The sequence below is a fragment of the Budorcas taxicolor genome, chromosome 7 (assembly GCF_023091745.1).
Source record: "Budorcas taxicolor isolate Tak-1 chromosome 7, Takin1.1, whole genome shotgun sequence".
Classification (NCBI taxonomy): Eukaryota; Metazoa; Chordata; class Mammalia; order Artiodactyla; family Bovidae; genus Budorcas; species Budorcas taxicolor.
Genome location: NC_068916.1, coordinates 61,296,312 through 61,313,738, shown reverse-complemented (window position 1 = coordinate 61,313,738; position 17,427 = coordinate 61,296,312). Strand labels below are relative to the sequence as shown.

General features: G+C 50.2%; 1 protein-coding gene across 1 annotated transcript in view; it reads right to left on the bottom strand.

Annotated features, from left to right (window-relative positions):
- TCOF1 (treacle ribosome biogenesis factor 1) overlaps positions 1 to 10,728 on the bottom strand; it is a 38,471-nt gene extending 27,743 nt beyond the window's left edge. Inside the window, exons 1-6 of the mRNA XM_052642642.1 lie at positions 10,615 to 10,728; positions 8,195 to 8,250; positions 5,255 to 5,403; positions 2,526 to 2,599; positions 1,548 to 1,734; positions 911 to 984 (exon numbers count right to left, since the gene is read on the bottom strand). Coding sequence (XP_052498602.1) covers positions 911 to 984; positions 1,548 to 1,734; positions 2,526 to 2,599; positions 5,255 to 5,403; positions 8,195 to 8,250; positions 10,615 to 10,722 — 648 coding nt within the window. The 5' untranslated portion in view covers positions 10,723 to 10,728. The remainder of the gene's footprint in view (positions 1 to 910; positions 985 to 1,547; positions 1,735 to 2,525; positions 2,600 to 5,254; positions 5,404 to 8,194; positions 8,251 to 10,614) is intronic.
- Between the last annotated feature and the right edge of the window lie 6,699 nt (positions 10,729 to 17,427).

Here is a 17,427-nt window from a genome sequence, read left to right as displayed (position 1 = left end):
CAACCCAGGCCACAACCAGTGATGTTTTGGAACCATAAATCAGGCCATCTCACCTGTGTGCCTGCAAGCCTGCAAGGTTTCCCACAGCCCCCAGGACAAAACCCAAACTTCTCTCAGTGGGCCTCACGGTCAGGCGCCAATCTGGCCCTGCCTCCCTCGACTTCATCTTACGTCACTCTCCCCTTCATGAACCTGTGGATCCCTGTTCCTGCAAAGCACCAAGTCTGCTGTGTCCGTCCCTGCCGTGCTGCCCCTCTGCCCGCATTGCATCCCTGTTACTGCCCCTCACGGCTTTCTGCGTTTTCTGTTCATACCAACCATCACCACTGCAGTTAAATTTCTGAGGGTCCCTTTCACTCCCCCACGGCAGCAGGAACCTGCCTGCCACTTGGAAGGTGCACACTAAGGAATAACCTGCAGAGACTCCAGGCCACAGTTCACGGAAGAGACGAGGCCACGGACTTCCTCAGGCAGTGCTGAGACCCAGCACTCACCAGCAGACCCAGAACCTCCTCAGCAGTCTGACCCCAGACAGCCACACTCCTGACCCCATGGCCTTTGCTCGTGCAGCTTTTCCTGCTCGAATACTCACACCCCGACATGCCCACCCGGTGGAGCCCCCTGTGCGTCAGGCCCTGGTCCCGTGCCGTCTCTCTGAGAAAGTCTGCCCTCGCCTCACAGGGAGGATGGTGTCTCTCCCCACCAACTCCAGGCCCTCTTCCTGCCCAGAGCACAGTGAAAATCTGGCTCCCAACCTGCCCAGGCTCAGCCTTCCAGCTCCTGGTCACCCCAAAACACCCACTGAATGGGGAGAGGTGACACCGGTACCACTGGGAGGTGAGGCCTCTGGCCAGGCCCCAGAAGGGTTAGAGGTTTGCAGAGGGCCGCTCTGAGGATGGGTGGCAATTACCTCCAAGTCCGTCTCATCGCTCGAGCTGGTGGTATCCTCACTGGAGCTATCAGCCTGGTCGGCAGATGCCATTCCTGAGGGATAAACAAGGAGGGGACTGAGGGCCAACCCTTTATAGACACACTTGCCTCTCATTGGCACCCTCCACGCCAATTACTCAGGGCCAGGTATGAGTGCAAGCTCCTGCACCCATGGAGGACGAACAGCTGAGGGGCATACCACACTGCCCCCCGCCCCCACCACTCCTGCACAGCCGAAGGGCTGGTAAGAGGTGTAACAATAGGTCCTGACACACAAGCGCCAGCACCTGGGGGCTTAGAAAACCTCCTTCCCCTATCACAGGGAAAATACCTATTTTACATGCGATACAGAGGCAAACCCAGGCCTCTCGGCTTAGCGTCTAAGCCTCTGTGGAAGGCACTGGTACCCACCTGAGAGCAATAAACCAGAAAATGCTCCAACCCCACCCCGGCTGCTCACACTCCCTCAGCAAAGCCTGAGGTGTCCCTGTAGCAGATTCTCTCTCACCCAGGGGAGGATAAACTGGCCTGAGGCGGTGGTCCTCGCCGTCATGGAGACAACCACCTAAGTTCCAGAATGTCCCGGGGGCCTGGCCCTAGAGGTTGGGGCTCCTTACCAGGCGTGGCGGCAGTTCTGAGAGCTGACACGCTGCCCTCCTCCTCGGTTTCTGACACCAAGACAGCATTTGCCGAGGGCCCCGTCGTCTTCTGGGGTGACTTCCCAGTGAGGAGGTGGGCCACTGCCTTTCCCGGGGCAGGGTGTGTCGTGGAGTTCACCGTCTTGCTGGCTTTCGTGGTCTTTGCCTACAGAGAACAGGAGTGACAGCCACTGGGTATGGTCAGGTGGATAAGAGCACAGACCACATCAGCTCCCACCTCTGCCACTTCCCAGACCCGTGAGCTTGGGGACATGACCTCCCTGAGCCTCTGTTTCTTCATCTCTGAAGTTACGGATTCATCACCAACCTGTGGCCAGTCAAGGGGGAGCTGAAAACGGTACCTCCCCTCGCAGAGGTGTGAACTGAATTACAGTTCTTAGGACACAGCAGTTTCGCTAAGCGGTAAGTAGCAATTTACTGTGGATGTTATCATGGCCTCGTGATTATTTCTACATATTTTTTGCTAATGCTTGAGTCAGTATCTGGGACACCACTTTGTGGATGACCGGAAAACGATATTCTGCCTTCCAAGTAGTTTCCAGCCTAGAAAATGCTTCTCGAGCTTTCAAAGCCACAGGTGTCTTGTTTGCTATGGTGTCTCCACTGCCTCATGTAGCCCCTGGAACATAACTGTATTGGTAATGACTTTCTGAGTGAAGAGCTGAATGCAGGGCCGGAAGAGGACAGGAGCCGTCTACCCCAGGTATGTAAGGTGCCCAATGGCTCACAGCAGTAGGCATCATCCCCATCTTACAGACAAAAACCCGAGGCCTGGAGAGGTGCATGGGACACACCATGATCACACAGCTGGTGACTGAGATCTGAATCCAAGCTGGGCAATTACCCACAACCCAGTTCTTCTCTGATGCCAGGGAACATGTCCTACAGGGCACCTCACCTCCCATGGGTGACAGCCTGGAAGATGGTCCCACTCACCTTGGCTTTTTCTTTCACATTTGAAGACGAAACTGTCCCTGTGACTGAGGAGTTGGTAGCTGCTAATCTCGGGGCTGCAAGACACAAATACCCATTGGGTGAGCCAGACCAGCCTTTTCTCAGGGAAGAAGAAAGGTTTCAGCTCACATAACAATTCAATTTGTATGGCTGCCTGGTGTTGGCATGAGATTTGAGGCTGAGCCTGGACTGAGGAAGGGCTCGGTGGTGCTCAACCACATCCCCCAGGAGCAAGAGAGAGTGGCGACATGGAAGTCGGCTGACTACATCCCCAATGGGGCTCCAGCTCCCTGGAGGCTGGAGATACCGAGGGCCCCAGAGGAAACGGGATTGGCTCCCAGACCTACTGCATACTACCCTGGAGGCCCGAACAACTCCAGGGATGCCATTCCCACAGGCCACCTGCCACACTGCAGCCCCGAACGCCACTTAGCAAGACAGGGGCAGGTCATGCAGCCCCAGGTCCACAGAGAAAGCTGCTCGAATTTAAACCATGTCCCAGTGGGTGGGGAGCTGAACTAAAAGACTGGAATCTTGTTAGATGTCAGTTTCCAGACCCTTTTTGCCTTGATACCAGGATACTGTCTCCTTTGAGCTCAGGTTAGGGAAAGGTTTCTAACGTATGCTGTGAAATAAAGAAGATGCTGTTGGGGGCTTCCCTGGTGGTCCAGTGATTAAGAATTCGCTTGCCGATGCTGGGGACACAGGTTCAGTCCCTGGTCCGAGATGATCCCACATGCCGTGGAGCACCTAGGCTTATGCACCACAACTGCTGAGCCTGTGCTCTGCCGCGAGGAGCCTGTGCAACCAAACAAGAGTAGCCACCCCCTCACTGCAACTAGAGAAAACCTCGAGCACAGCAAGGAAGACCCACCACAGCCAAAGACAAATGAATAAATAAAGCCAAGAGAAAACAAGTGTTGATTAGGTTAAAAAATATGATGCTGTTGAGAGGAATGACATGATCTAATTCTTCTCCTGACATTTAATTCCATCTCTCTTCATTTTTGTTTTTTTCTTCCAATTTATTGGCTGAGCTGGGTCTCTGTTGCTTTTCTCTAGCTGCAGAGAGCAGGGCTACTCTCCAGTTGTGGTGCGTGGGCTTCCCAGCATGGGGGCTTCTCTTGTTGCAAAGCACATGCTCTAGAGCACAGGTCCAATAGTCGTGGTGCACGAGCTTAGCTGCTCCGTGGCACGCGGGATCTTCCCGGACCAGGGACTGAACCCACGTTTTTTGCCCTGGCAGGCAGTCTCTACCACTGAGCCACCAGGGAAGCCCTTTCTTGATTTTTAATTCTGGAACATTTTAGGCCCGTTCATAAGTACTGAGGAAGAGGACTAAGCCACCCAACCCCAACCATTATCAACTTGTGGCCAATCTTATTTCAACTGCACCCCGCATTCATCCATCCCAGTGAGTATTATCCTGAAGAATACACCGGACATCATATTACGTTGCCCAACAATATTTCAGCAGGTTTCTCTCAATGAGGGCTCTTAAAAAGTATAATTATAATTCCATTATTACAGCTTAAAAAATTCATTAATATTGAGTAAGCAGTCAGTAGGCAGTTATACAGCTTTTGTTTCAAATAGTTTGTAAGTATGGATGTAGGCCTGTACAGATGTCTATCTGTTTGAGTGCAGATGCAAAGGGGAGCGTCGTCAGCATCGTCAGGCTACCTTCCAGGAGATGCATTTAGGGAAAGGAAAGGGAGCAGGCAAGGGGAACAGAAAACCTCCCACTTCTCTTCTGTATGTTTTGTAGAGTTCACAGAGAACTTGTTTTGCATTATAATTTTCAAAGATTAAGCAAAGTATAACATACATATTCAGTATGATCGCCAATATTTGAAAAAAACATGCTCAGGAAAAATAAATGGAAGAATAATTTGCCAAATTATATGTGGCCAAGAATATGGGTAATTTTCCACTACCTCTCTAAAAAGTCATTTTCACATATTCTATAATGAATATAATGAAGCCTGTATTTCTTTTACAATGAGAAAATTTATTTAAAAATTAAGAAGTTACCTTCTATGTAAGTAAAAACCAATAATGCAAAGAATGGTAATTCTTCTGTGGAGCTGTGACCACTGTTGGTTAAAGCACAAACTAGCTGGAGAACGGGGATAGGAGCAGGCTGTGAAGGCCTCACAGGGTGGCCCCTGCCAACGCAGTGGAACCAGGGTGCCTGGGACAGTGTACAGGTGCTAAACCTGCTCCCTTCAGAGAGGCAACTGCTGAAATAGCCCCTGAGCACACAGAAGAGGGGCCCGCCAGCTGCCGTCTCTGAAATCTCTCTCGCAGTTCTTCTGAAAATGAAAGCTGCTCTTCTGTTTTTACCAGACTTATCTAGAAGGCTTAAAAAAATGCAGTTCCTGGACTGGAGAGGCTGACTCTCTACATGCCTCTAGACTCTAAGAGCCCATTCCTGTTTTTGTTCACCACTGGATTCCTAGCACCTGGGATACAATGTCTGTCTGGCCCAGAGGAAGGGCTCAAATCAAGACTAAAATAGGTATGTGGGGCTCTTACAACCTTCCCTCTAAAAGGACCTGGTCCTCCAAGGGCTCACAGAAGGTGAAGCTGGAGGTGGACTCCCCCTTGGAACAATCCAATATACAACAGCCGGTCCCCGAGAGGTGCAGGGTACTGCACCGAGCCCCCGGCTCAGAGACGGGGGCCCTCTCAGCACCCAGGGCTCTTACTGGGTTTGGTGGTTTTGGCTTCTGCCTCCTCCTCCTCCTCCTCCTCTTCCGAGCTCTCTGAGCTGCTGATGGGGTCTGACACGCGGGTCCTCTTGGCCTGCAAGGCCGCATCTTCCTCTGCTTTCCGTTTCCGGCCAATCTCCGAAGTTCTGCAGGACAAGGGTGACTGGCAAGCTCAACCAGGGGGCAAGGACAACCCTAGGAGAGTTGAAAAGGAAGACCTCCCACGTCCTCCCTGACCCCAAAGGGAAAGTGTATAAAGAGACTTTAAACAGTGATGAAACAGAGTGCAAAACAATTTTGTTTGTGCATCTTCACTCATTTCATTGTATTTTTACAGTTTATCTTCAAACACTCAGGAAGGGTGGACAGTATTTTCTAATAGCCGCTAAGAGTCACAGCACCATGACTAGGCGCCAGCACTGTATACACTTCACAGAATCACCCAGGCTCCTCCTTCCTTCAGGACTTGTGGCACCCACAGTCACCTCCTCTTGGAAGACTGCCCAGGTCCCTGTTGTCCCTCAGGCCTCAACTGCAGTAAAGCCTTCTCGGAAAGGCCTTCCCCAGTCACCACTGTCCTCTAAAATATTCTCTGCCCTGTTTCATTTTCTTCAGAGCACTTTTCTCTCTCCCATCGTTTTACTTACTTCCTACTTGATGCCCTTACTGCATGCCCGGGGAGGGGAGGGCTGGCAGAACCTTTTCCAGCTCACTACAGTACCTAGAGTACCTAGGCTAAGTCTCACGGCTAACTGACCTGCCCAGAGTCACAGTCTGAGGCTCTGGGGAGGACAAGCACTCAGATGGCTGAGGTGCCAGAATTTTCAAGCATCACATCCTCTGAGCCCAGCCTCCTGCCTGAGGGGGTCACTGTCTGTGTGCCACACTCTCCATGTGGGACAGATGTCACTCTGCCACAGATTGGGACGTGCTGCCTGGCTCCCTTGTTCCCAGGAAGGCCACTTGTTGGGAAATCTCCTACAAAAACATGTTTCATTTATCACACGTATAGGTTCACTCTGCCTCTCTTCTCCCCGTAGAACTTTCACAGGTGCAGAGATTTTTCTCTTCCAGTTTGTTTCCAACTACATCAAGAACAGTTCTGTCCCAAAGTAGGTGCTCAGTAAACAGAAGCAAGTAGAGGAGTAATGCCTCCACTGGCCAGGTTTAGCACTTTATTTACTATTATTATCTTCATTTTACTGAAGGAGACTGACTTGGGGAGATCAAGTTTGTCCAAGGTCATACAGCTGGGTTTGCACCACCAGGTTAGGCTGGCTCTGGTGGGTGTGAGGTCCTTGTCCAAGTCAGCACCCCTCATCCAGAGAAGGGGCTGGTGGTAGGGGAGGGCGTGTGGCGCGGCTCAGTGAAGCATTTCTCTGGGGAAGGAAGTGCTGCACAAATAGCCAGACACCTGGGCACGTGGAAGAGGAAGTGGGGGGTGTACCCTGTGCTCCCCTTAGCAGCAGAGGAGAGCTAAGAACTGAGGGCTGACAGGGCTTGCAAAGACCTTAGCTCTCTACTGGAAGCTGGGATCCCTTCTCTACCATGCCCGCCTTTGCTTACACACCTCTGATGACAGGGATCTCACCACTCTACTGTAGCCCACCTCAGTTTTGGACAGCTCTGATGACCAACTGCTTTCACTCAGAAGCTGACACTTGGCTTCCTAAAGCAGGTTCACATGGGTCCCACTTCTCTCTCAGGCCCTAGGGAACACCCCACTCCCTTCGTCTCCAAACATGTGCAGATAGTGGTCCCTCCACTGCCCCTCTGCTATCTTTTTTCCACCCAGACAGTTGCACGTTCACTATCATTCCTCATGGGTCACAACTGCAGGTCCTTCACTCCCGTAGTTGGCTGTGGTCAGGCCAGTTCATTGAGGGAGCGATTACCCCCTCCTTCATTTTCGATCCATTCCTCTGTTGATAAGTCCTTGGATTATCCCCTCTCCTTGTTTTGCGTGTTTCACAGGCATTTCACATTCAACATGTCTTTGAAATCTTTCCCTCCATGTTGGGTTCCTTCCATTCAAGCGTACAAGTCAGACACCTGGGAGCTGACTACACTGCTTCTCCAAACCATCTGCAGACCCTCATCTCATCCTCTGGTATTCCTGCAAACTGTCTCCCTCGTATGTTATTCCTGCCTCAAGCCCCAGCAGCTCTGGAGGCTGATATCCACAGCCTACCCAGTCGAGCCAGTGACCTCACCACTCTTCACTTCACCCGTCCATGGTTCTCAGGGCAAAGACACAACTTCTCCTTGTGGGTGATCAGGCCTGTCATGGGGTGGTCCCTGACGATTGTCTAGTCTCGTCTGCACTGCACAGCAGTTACAGCCTCAGACCAGCAGCTCCCTCTGCCAGCTACACTCCATCAGCCTTTCCACACCTATTGCCGAGTTCACCTCCCCACTCCTGCAGTTCTCAACTCAAAGGTCACCTCAAGGAAGCCACTCCTACACACCTAAATGAGGTGATGCTAACCTATTCAGGCAGTTTTGGCCCCAGGCACCTCTTTCATAATCCTCACCACCACTGTAATTTTATACTCATTTGTCTCATTCTCTGTGGCATGCTTACCTCCCTGACTCCAGTGTCAGCTCCAGGAAAGGAGCCACCATGCATGTCTCATTCATGACAGTATCTCTGTACTGAGAGCCTGGCATTCAGTAGTTACTCAATAAATGCTCATTGACTGAATGAATAACAAGCTGCCAAGAAGCTCTTGTCCTTCAGAGACACTGCTCACAGTTCTCAGTGTCCTCTCTACTAGCAGACAGACACCCATATCTGTGGTGTAGCTTCCTAGAGGTGATAAAAGTATCTACAGTGGGTTACGGGGACAGATTTTAGACCAGATTAGTATCCTAGCTGATTTCATGCTGAGAGCTTGGGGTGTCCTTCTTGCACTCTCTCAGCCCCATTAGACTTACTGTTGCCAGTGTGTATAGATGTCCAGAAGGGTTACAGGCTGACTCAGGAAAATTTTCTGTAGAGAAGCAAAGAGAAAGCAGCAATTAACCCTCCTGAGCACAGCAAGGTTCCTCCTTGGGCCCCACGCTCATGACATCATGAGCCACAGAGAGATGGTTGAGAAGGGGGTCTTTCTGCTCTGGGCAATACGTCTGCTCAGCCCTGCCAGGACCACCCGAACCTTTCAGAGACACGCAGGGCAAGTACTTCCAACTAAAACCTTTTAAGACAATATTCTGGTGAGAAGTACCTTTGACAGAGTAGAGTGGGAATATTCCAAGCTAGCATTTATTCAGCCCCCAGCCTCCCTGGCACTCTCCAGGCTTAGGTGCCACAAGACAGGGCTTTTTCCACCCCTGACCTTTCAAAAGTCAAGCTGGTCAATTTCCCCAGGGAGTACGAGCCACAGACTAGACAACCACGCTGTCTGCTCACCCACTGGGCAGACTGGAACCAAATGGTGCCAATCCTTTGGTAGAAGCAAAGCCCTCTGGAGCCAAGATCAGAAGTCTACTCTCTGCAAATGTCAAGAACCTGGAGTGTCAAGTGCCCCAAGGAGGCTGAGTGAGTAATGCAGGGCCAGGGATTTAAGCAGAGTGGCCAGGAGGGTGCATCTAGGGTCAGGCAAAGAGAATTTGTTAACTAGATAGTCTCCTGTCTTCAGCTCTTTAAAGCTGCAGGTTCTTTCTTTATATGGGGATAACAGCAGTACCCATCTAAGATGCTGCTCTCAGGCCTTAAGGAGACAGTCTACAATAGTAACTGCACAGCACAGCAGCCGGTAACATTCAGACTGTAACTGACAGTGACTGAAAGTGTCCGTTTCACTTTCCTTGGCCCCAGGCACACTGGCCTCCTCACTGTCCCTCAAATCCATCAGGGGACTCGGCCCCAATCGGGGCTGGCTGTTCTTTCTGTCTTGAATGCTCTCTCCTGCCAACTATATGGCTCACTCCTTCACTTTCTTCAGGTCCTTGCCCCAAAGTCACCTTCTCATTCGGGTTTCATGACCACCCTATAGATAATTTAACTCTGATATTCCTTATCCCTTCTACCTGCCTTATTTTTACACCTAGCACCTACCATCACCCCATACACTGTATCATTAACTTAAAAAAAATTCAGTCATTTGTCTGTTCCTGCTGGAATATATGCTTCATGAGGGCAGGATTCTTTCGTCTAGGCAAATGCCCCAGAGAAGATAGGTACTCCCTTTTGTTCCCTGTAGCTGGTAAGTGATATAACTGAAGTAAGAAAAGCTACCGAGGTCCAAAGATTGGGAAAAGCACAGATGATGTCTTATTTGTCATCCTTTAGTCTCTCCCAGAGGTCCTGAGAGCAAGTATCATGACCAGAGCCTACACCATAGCCCGACGGACACCGACTAATCAAGTCAACAGACACCACACCAACTTAACACCTTCCAGTGGCTTACCACTACTTTACCAAAACCAAAGGAAGCCCACTTCCTGCCTCTGTCTCCCCAGAGATCTCTGTCACCCTTGTACTCCATACTTCAGTCATAATAAACTTTCTGGCGGCCAGTACATATGCAACACTTTGCATTCCTACTTGGAACATCCACTTCCTTCTCTCAGATCTCAAAGCAGCATTCACTTCCTCTGGAGAGCAGTTCTGGATATCCCAGACTAAGGCGATCTGCCATTCCTGTCTTAGCACCCTATGCTTCTCATTCTTGGCAGTTAATGCAGTGCTGAGTGCACAGTTACTTTTGTGGTCCTCTGATTTATGTCAATCTCCCCTAGCAGATTTAGCCTGTAAACTCTAATTAGTAAGCCAAGGGACCCTCCTCGCTATTCTATCGCCAGCACCCTCACTGCCAGATTAACAGCTGCTTGAGGGATGGATGAAGTAAGAGCGACTACACCACGAGTTCAACTCCCAATTAGTACAGAAAAGCTGCTAGCGGCTTGAGCTCCAGCTCAGTCAAGTAGCTTCAGGCCCCTTCTCGGGCGCTCTTTCGCTCCTTTCTGGGCTGGTAGCGATTCTCTCCTCAGACTCGCAGCAACCTTTTCGCCCTAGGGGGCCGCGCCGAGCCACGTGGCCTGATACTTCGAAATTTTAAATTGTCGCTCCCGGAAGGGGGTGGAGGTAAGGGGCGCGGGAATTATAAAGCCCAGAGCGTTCGGTCTCACTTCCCGGCCCGCCCACTCCACAGATAAGGAAACTGAGGCCCAGAGGAACTGGGAGCCACAGAGGTGCGGGGCAGAGGTTGCGGCCCCTTCAGCGCCCCGGGCCGCGTCCCAAAGCACAGTGGGATCCGGGATCTCGGCGCCCGCAGGCCGCCAGAGGAAGAGGCGCGGGCCGCCTCTCCATAGATCTTGCACGCGGCCCTTGGACACGGCCCGCGCACGCTTACCTGGCCGCTCTGCTCCTTCACTTCCCGCGCCGCACGCACATAGCCCGCCTGCAGCAGATGCTGGTAGATCAGGGGAAGGAGCTCCCGCCGCTTCCTGGCCTCAGCCATGCCCGCGACCCCCGGCCTGTCCGTTCACCTGCACGCCCCCCTCAGTCCCCGCCCGCCACTTCCCTTGTGCCCTTAGACCTCGCGCCCCCCACTTCCGGCTCCTCCTCCGCCCGCCGCGCGGCACGCCGGGAAGCGTAGTCTTATCTCCAAAGGTGGCCGGCCCCGCCTCCGCGGATGAAAAGGGAGGAGGCTTGGGAGGCACTGAGACCGCCTATTGGCGGGGAGGGCGGGAGTCGGATCCGGACTCGCCCCCTGGGCCGCCTAAGATTAGAATGCCTCCCTCCTAAATCCTTCAGCCTCGCTCCTTGAAGGCATTTGTCTTCCTCTTAGCTGTGTGACAGCTGTGATCGGATTTTACTCATCTCTGAATATCCTATTCTCCAGCTCTCTCTAGACTCGAACTTCCACTTACCCACTCATTTAATCATTTCACAAATCTTTTTAGAACACATGAACCGGTGCTATTTGTCATCGTTCATTCATTCATTGAATAGTTATTGAGCGCCGTACCTTCCGCAAGCGCTTAGGCTAGGCCTGCGGGATATATAAGATGTGGCAGCTGCCCTCAAAGCTCACAGGGAAGAGAGAGGCTGGTAATCGAGCAACTATGGTTCAATGTCTTCTGCACGTTGTCTGGGGCAAGCACAGCCTATGGGAGAAAGGAGGGGCCCCTAACCCCAAGAGGGTATCTAAGCTGAGGCTTAAAGACAGAATAGGAGTTTCTAGGTGCAGAGGAGAGGGCTGGCATCCCAGGCAGAGGGCACTGCATGAATATAGACAGGAGAAACCACTCCGGTACAGGCCAGGAAACCCAAACACAAAACGCGGTCTGTGCCGCTGGACTGTTGAGTTGGAGGGTTGAGGGAACCAGTGTGGACACAGAAGGATGGACAAGTTAACAGGGCCTTCAACACCCGCTCCACCTGGTCAGAGTTTGCACTTTGCTCCAAGGGCAATAGCCAGTCTCTGTCTGATTCTATGCAGGAGGGTGACTTGGGTTTGTGTTTTTTAAAGATTGCAATGGGGACTTCCCTTGTGGTCCAGCGGCTAAGACTCTGTACTCCCAATGCAGGGGGCCTGGCTTTGATTCCTGGTCAGAGAACTAGAACCTGCATGCCACAACTAAGACTTCTCATGCCATAACTAAACAGTCCACATGCCTCAACGAAAATTGACAATCCTTCGTGCTACAAAGACCCAGCACAGCCAAAAAAAAAAGATTGCTATGACCAACGCATAGAGGATGGATTTGTGGAGACAAAACTGGATGAGAGGGTGCCGTAGCTGTGGAGAGGAGATTGGCAGGGAGAGGGTGAGTTAGGCTGGGGAATATTTGAATCAGCTATTCTTTTTTTTTCTTTTAACATATATTTAAAATTTTTATTTGGCTGTTCATTTATTTATCTATTTGGGTCTCCTTATTTATTTGGTCTTCTGCGCTAGGCCATCATTGCTACCCGCAGCCTTTCTTTAGTTGTAGTGCTTGGGCCTCTCACTGTGGCGGTGGCTTCTCTTCCTGCAGATCAGGGGCTCTAGGGCACTCTAGGGCGTCAGAGGTTATGGTATGTGGGATCTAGAGCATGGGCTCCGTAGCTGTTGGTACACGGGCTTAGTTGCTCCCCCAAAACAGGGATCAAATTCATGCCTCCTGCATTGGCAGTCGGATTCTTAACCACTGGACCAACAAGGAAGTCCTGAATCAGCCGTTCTTAACTTCATGTGTCCATCGAGAAAATGAAGAGAGCAAGAAGCACCTAACGTTTGCTGTAGAAAATCCTAAAGGTGTACAGACACATAACGTTTTCTGTCCAATTTTAAGATACGGGGTAAGCACATACCTGACCACCCTAGGCTTAGGAACGATTGCTCCAGGAAGAAATAGGGACAGGACCAGGTAACTGATGGAATATGGTAAGTGAGGAAGAGGGGGGAGACTAATCTACATTCAGCTATTTAGCAAATATTTATTGAACAACTACTGTTGGAAATAAAACTGTCTCTATGCCAATAGAGCTTATAGTCTAACAGGGAGATGTAACCTAACAAATACATATAATTTGTTACATGTATTTTGTTATTTATATGTTTTTGTTATTTAACAAAAACAAACACATACAAATACATTGTTACAAGTGGTGAGTAAGTGTAGAAAAGAAAAGGATAGAGTTTTTTTCTTATGGAAGAGGAGTATTTAAAAGCTATGCTGGAGTCATTCTGCCCAGGTTCAAACTCCTGCTTTGTCTCTTATTAACTAGGTGACCTTCGCTAAGTTACATAACTTCTTGGTGCCTCAGTTTCTTCACTCATAAGATAGAGGTAATTATAATTTTTACCTGATAGGGTTGCCATGAGGAGTAAATGAGTTCTAAGCAGAAACGCACAGAAAATTTCCAAGAATAGTACTGCACTTGTGTGTCCATTAGCCGTCACCATGAAATCATCTGACAGGATGACAGGATCTATCTCTGCTTGGGGGTCAGGGAAGGATTCCCTGAGGAAGTGATCTTTGTGAGGACCTCTGAACTATGTGCAGGGGAGAGTGGGGTAGCGGGAAGAATCCTAGGCAGAATAACGGACTGTGCAAAGGGCCTGAGGTGGAAGGTACCACTGAGAGAAGAGGTGAGAAAATGCCTTCGTGACAGGGCCCAGAGGGAGCGCAGGGGAATTGGGGAGTTTAGAAGGAGGGCAGAGGCAGGTTCTGTATTGAGGATCTTTCTCTTCATCCTCAGAGGTTTAGGAAGCCACTGACAGTGTAGGTCCAAGAAGGATAGGATGACATTTGCATTTTAATGGGACCCCTGTAGGCAGAGAGTGGAATGGGGTATGTGTGTGTGTGAGTAGCTGCAAGATGACAGGTTAGGGTTAGGAGGGCAGGCAGGCATCCGGGGAGACTATCACAGGGGTGGTGCTGGTGGCAGTACAGGTGGAGGGCTGTGGAAGGTTCCAGGTATCAGGAAGTAAAATCATCACAGAGATGTGTGGGAAAGGAGGGGATGGAGAGTGAGTGTCAGGATGACCTCTGAGGTTTCCATGAAAACAGGCAGTGGTTTTTCACTGAGATGGGGAAACCTGAAGGTGAACTGGGAGGAGTTGCTGGGTGAGGGATGATGGGAGGCTGTGGAGGGGGTCATGAAAAATGCAAGTTCCACTTTAGACGTGTTGAGCTTGAAAGACCTTTGGGACCCTGGAGGTAGATGTTGAATAGGCCTGGGTTTGGAAGCACACGAGGATGGGACGTTGTCAGGAGACAGATGATCACGTGGCTGTGGGGGAGGCCCAGACTGGCCAGAGAGAAGAGAAGGTGCCCCAGGATGGAGCTGTGAGGCACACCCACAGGTTGTGGCTGTGAAAATGAGGGTGTACCTGCAGAGGCTGTGAAGGAGGGCCCAAGAGGTGGGAGAAAACCCAGGAGAGTGGGCATAGGGAAGGAAGCCAAGGGAAGGAAGCTGAGAGTTTTGGGAAAGTGGGGAGAGTCAAGGGGCAATGCTCTGAGAGGTCAGAAGGATGAGGATGGGACCAGTGGCTTCAGTTACTGACAGTCATGGGGGACTGTTGGTGGTGGTTTTAGGGAATACTGTTTGTGCAAAGTGATGGAGAGGGTCAGATGGCAGCGATCTGATGAGTGAGGGAGGGGTGAGGGAGGCAGTGGGTCTTTTGAGAAGTATTTGTGTGAAGGGGAGGAGAGAGATGTTGTGACAGCTCCATGTGTGTGTACGTGTGTGTGTGTGTGTGTGTGTGTGTGTGTGTGTTGGGGGAAGTGAAGTGAAGTCGCTCAGTCGTGCCCGACTCTTTGCGACCCCATCGACTGTAGCCTACCAGGCTCCTCTGTCCGTGGGATTTTCCAGGCAATAGTCCTGGAGTGGATTGCCATTTCCTTCTCCAGGGGATCTTCCTAACCCAGGGATCGAACCCGGGTCTCCCGCATTGTAGACAGACGCTTTACCATCTGAGCCACCAGGGAAGTCTCATGTGTTGGGGGAGGGGAGGTATGTCAGAAGGTGGAAGAGACCTGAGTTTGTTTTCAGGCTGATGGCAGATTGAGGGGAGAGATTAATTAAGGGTGTGGGAAAGAGGGGAGGCAAGCAGTAAGCGATGTTCACAAGCATGCGCGAGGGGACGGGTTCAGGCGCGTAGGTGGAAGGGCTGGTCTTGGAAAGAAGGAGGGATGACTTCTCTAAAACCAAAAGAGGGAACAAAGAGAGGATGGGTGCAGATGTAGATGTAGGTTTGTAGTGGGATGTTAAGGGAGATTTCATCTTCAGCTTCTATTTTTTCTGAAAAGTGGGAGGCAAGGTCTGCTGAGAGCGAGGGAGAGAAGTGGTGAGACGTTTGAAGGAAGGAGGAGAGTGTGCATTCAGAAGAGCAAACTTGCCCACAAAATTTCAAATGCCTGACAGTGTTGACAACCCCAGTGTGTGCTGTCCTGTTGGCTGGGGGATTTCCCCACTGTGGCTCACCAACCCACGTACAAGCAGGGGCAAGTCCTGGGTGAGGTTTATCCAGGCCCAGGGCTGTGCCGGATGGGTGGAGAAAAGGGCATAGGGGTCTAAAATGTTGGCAAAATAGATGCCTAACCTTTGGGCCCTGGTGTCTAGGCTGGGCAATGTGGAAAGTGAAGACAGATGCAGTCCATTTTCAGGGAAAGAGTGGAAGCCTTCATGGACTGGGCAGCCACAAGGTCAATTACCAGGAGCCTGAGCTCAGAGAGGACTGGCAACTCAAACTGATGACTATGCCCTGGCCACTGACTGGGTGGCTGGTGGGGCTTCTCACTGAGATGGCAAACAGGGTGATAAACATGTAAATCATTAGGAAGATCAACGTTTTTTTTTAACCCTTCCAAGAACCAGTTTCAGCCCCTTGGGGCATTATGGCCCCAGTTAAGAATGCCTGCCTTAGTAGAATGTAAACTCCTTGAAGGCAAACTGGTGGTTCTCTTGTTGGCTGCATTATTCCCAACCTTAATCCATAAATACTGGCCAATGAGAGGGTGGTTACAGCCTGCCTCCTGAGGAAGAGAGGAGGGCAGAGCAGACGGGGCACACATGAGTATAGACCGAGAAGCGGAAATGTGGGAGGCTTCTACAAGTCAGTGGAGAAGAAACTGAGTCTTCTGTCCTTGTATGACCTTGGGAGAAATGGAGAATTGTTATTAAATTAAATAAAAACCAAACCAAGACAGTCTAATACCTTTTGTCTGGCAACAGGTTGTTTGTTTTTGTTTTGTTCCTAATAAAATTCATTTTAGGCACTTATGCTTTGTCCTTGGCTCCTGGGAGGCTGCCTCATCTGTGGACAATTTCTTTATTTCCTTGATTTTCCAAATCATACCCTTCACTGAATTGCCTTGGGGGCCCAAGCATAAAATCAAAACATTAAACTGATAAAATATAACATGGCAATAATTAAGGCAGCAACAAACAAAACAGTGCATTAAAAAGAAAAAAAAAAAAACCACACACAAAACTGGCCTCACAGCATTTTTCTTCCACTTAGAAAAAGATGTCTTTCTTAGTGTTAGAAGCCAGAAGCTTCCAGGCCACTCAACTGTGAGTGACTCTTGGGTAGGGTAAGCAGTATGCCTGGGTTATCTTGACTTCTTGAGCAGGGCACTCAGGAAATGAGTGAAGGAAGGAATGTTAATAGAAGGGAAGGAAGCTAAACAGGTAGGACTCTACTCCCTTATTTTCCCAGCAAAAGTGGCTCCTGCACAGAGGTGGGAGGTAGCTCAATATAAGGAAGAGGATCCTGGGCCAGGAGTCAGGAAACTGCTTTTTTTGACCTGGCACTGCTGTGTGACCTTGGGCTAATCTCTTGCCCTCTCTGATCTTCAAATCTTCTTTTCTTCTTTGGAGAAACTGGACTAAAACCAACACAAACACTCTCCAGAGAGGCTCCCTTTGCCTCCAGCACCCAAAGTTGGCCCCCTTATCCACTGTGACCATGGGTTCTCCCTGGGCCAAGTCACTTGGGCCAGCTGGTTTCCCACAGCTTTCTTCTCTCTTCTAGGATGACAGTTTCTCTGTTTCTTTTTTCCTTCAGTCTCATTGGAGTTTTTAAAGCTTATAAAAGATTGAAAAGTTATTACTGAAGTAACAAGTCAAACAGTTCATAGATATATAAAGACTGAGTTAATCTTCTCTCTTTCATTCATTCCCAGCGCACTTCCCCCCATCTAAGTACTAACCAGGCCTGACCCTGCTTAACTTCTGAGATCAGACACAATCAGGCACCTTTTGGAGGGTATGGCCATAGACCCATCCTATTTCCTGACACCCAAGTGAGGCCCTGTGGGGCTCCCAGGTACAAAGTCCCTTTTGTCTCCTGTTTCTTATAGACCAGACTCCAGCTTCCATGACTTTCCCTGAGTTCCAAAGGGCGGATTTGAATGGCTGCCAATTAAGAGAGGAGCAGCAAAGTTCAAGGGACCAGAGAATCTCATCAAGATTGGAGGCCAACTGAGATCAGATTAAGCCCTGCTCACATGTCAGAGACTTCACCTTTGAACCATTGGTATATCACCTTCATCACTTCCTCCCAGTCTGGGAACTTCCCTGGCCATCTAGTGGTTAAAACTCTGTGCTTCAAGTGCAGGGGGTGTGAATTTGATCCCTGGTCTCGGAACTACACGTGCTGGATTGCACAGCCAAAAAAAAAAAAAAAAAAATTCCTCCTGGGTTGGAACACATAGTCTTTCAAGGCAGA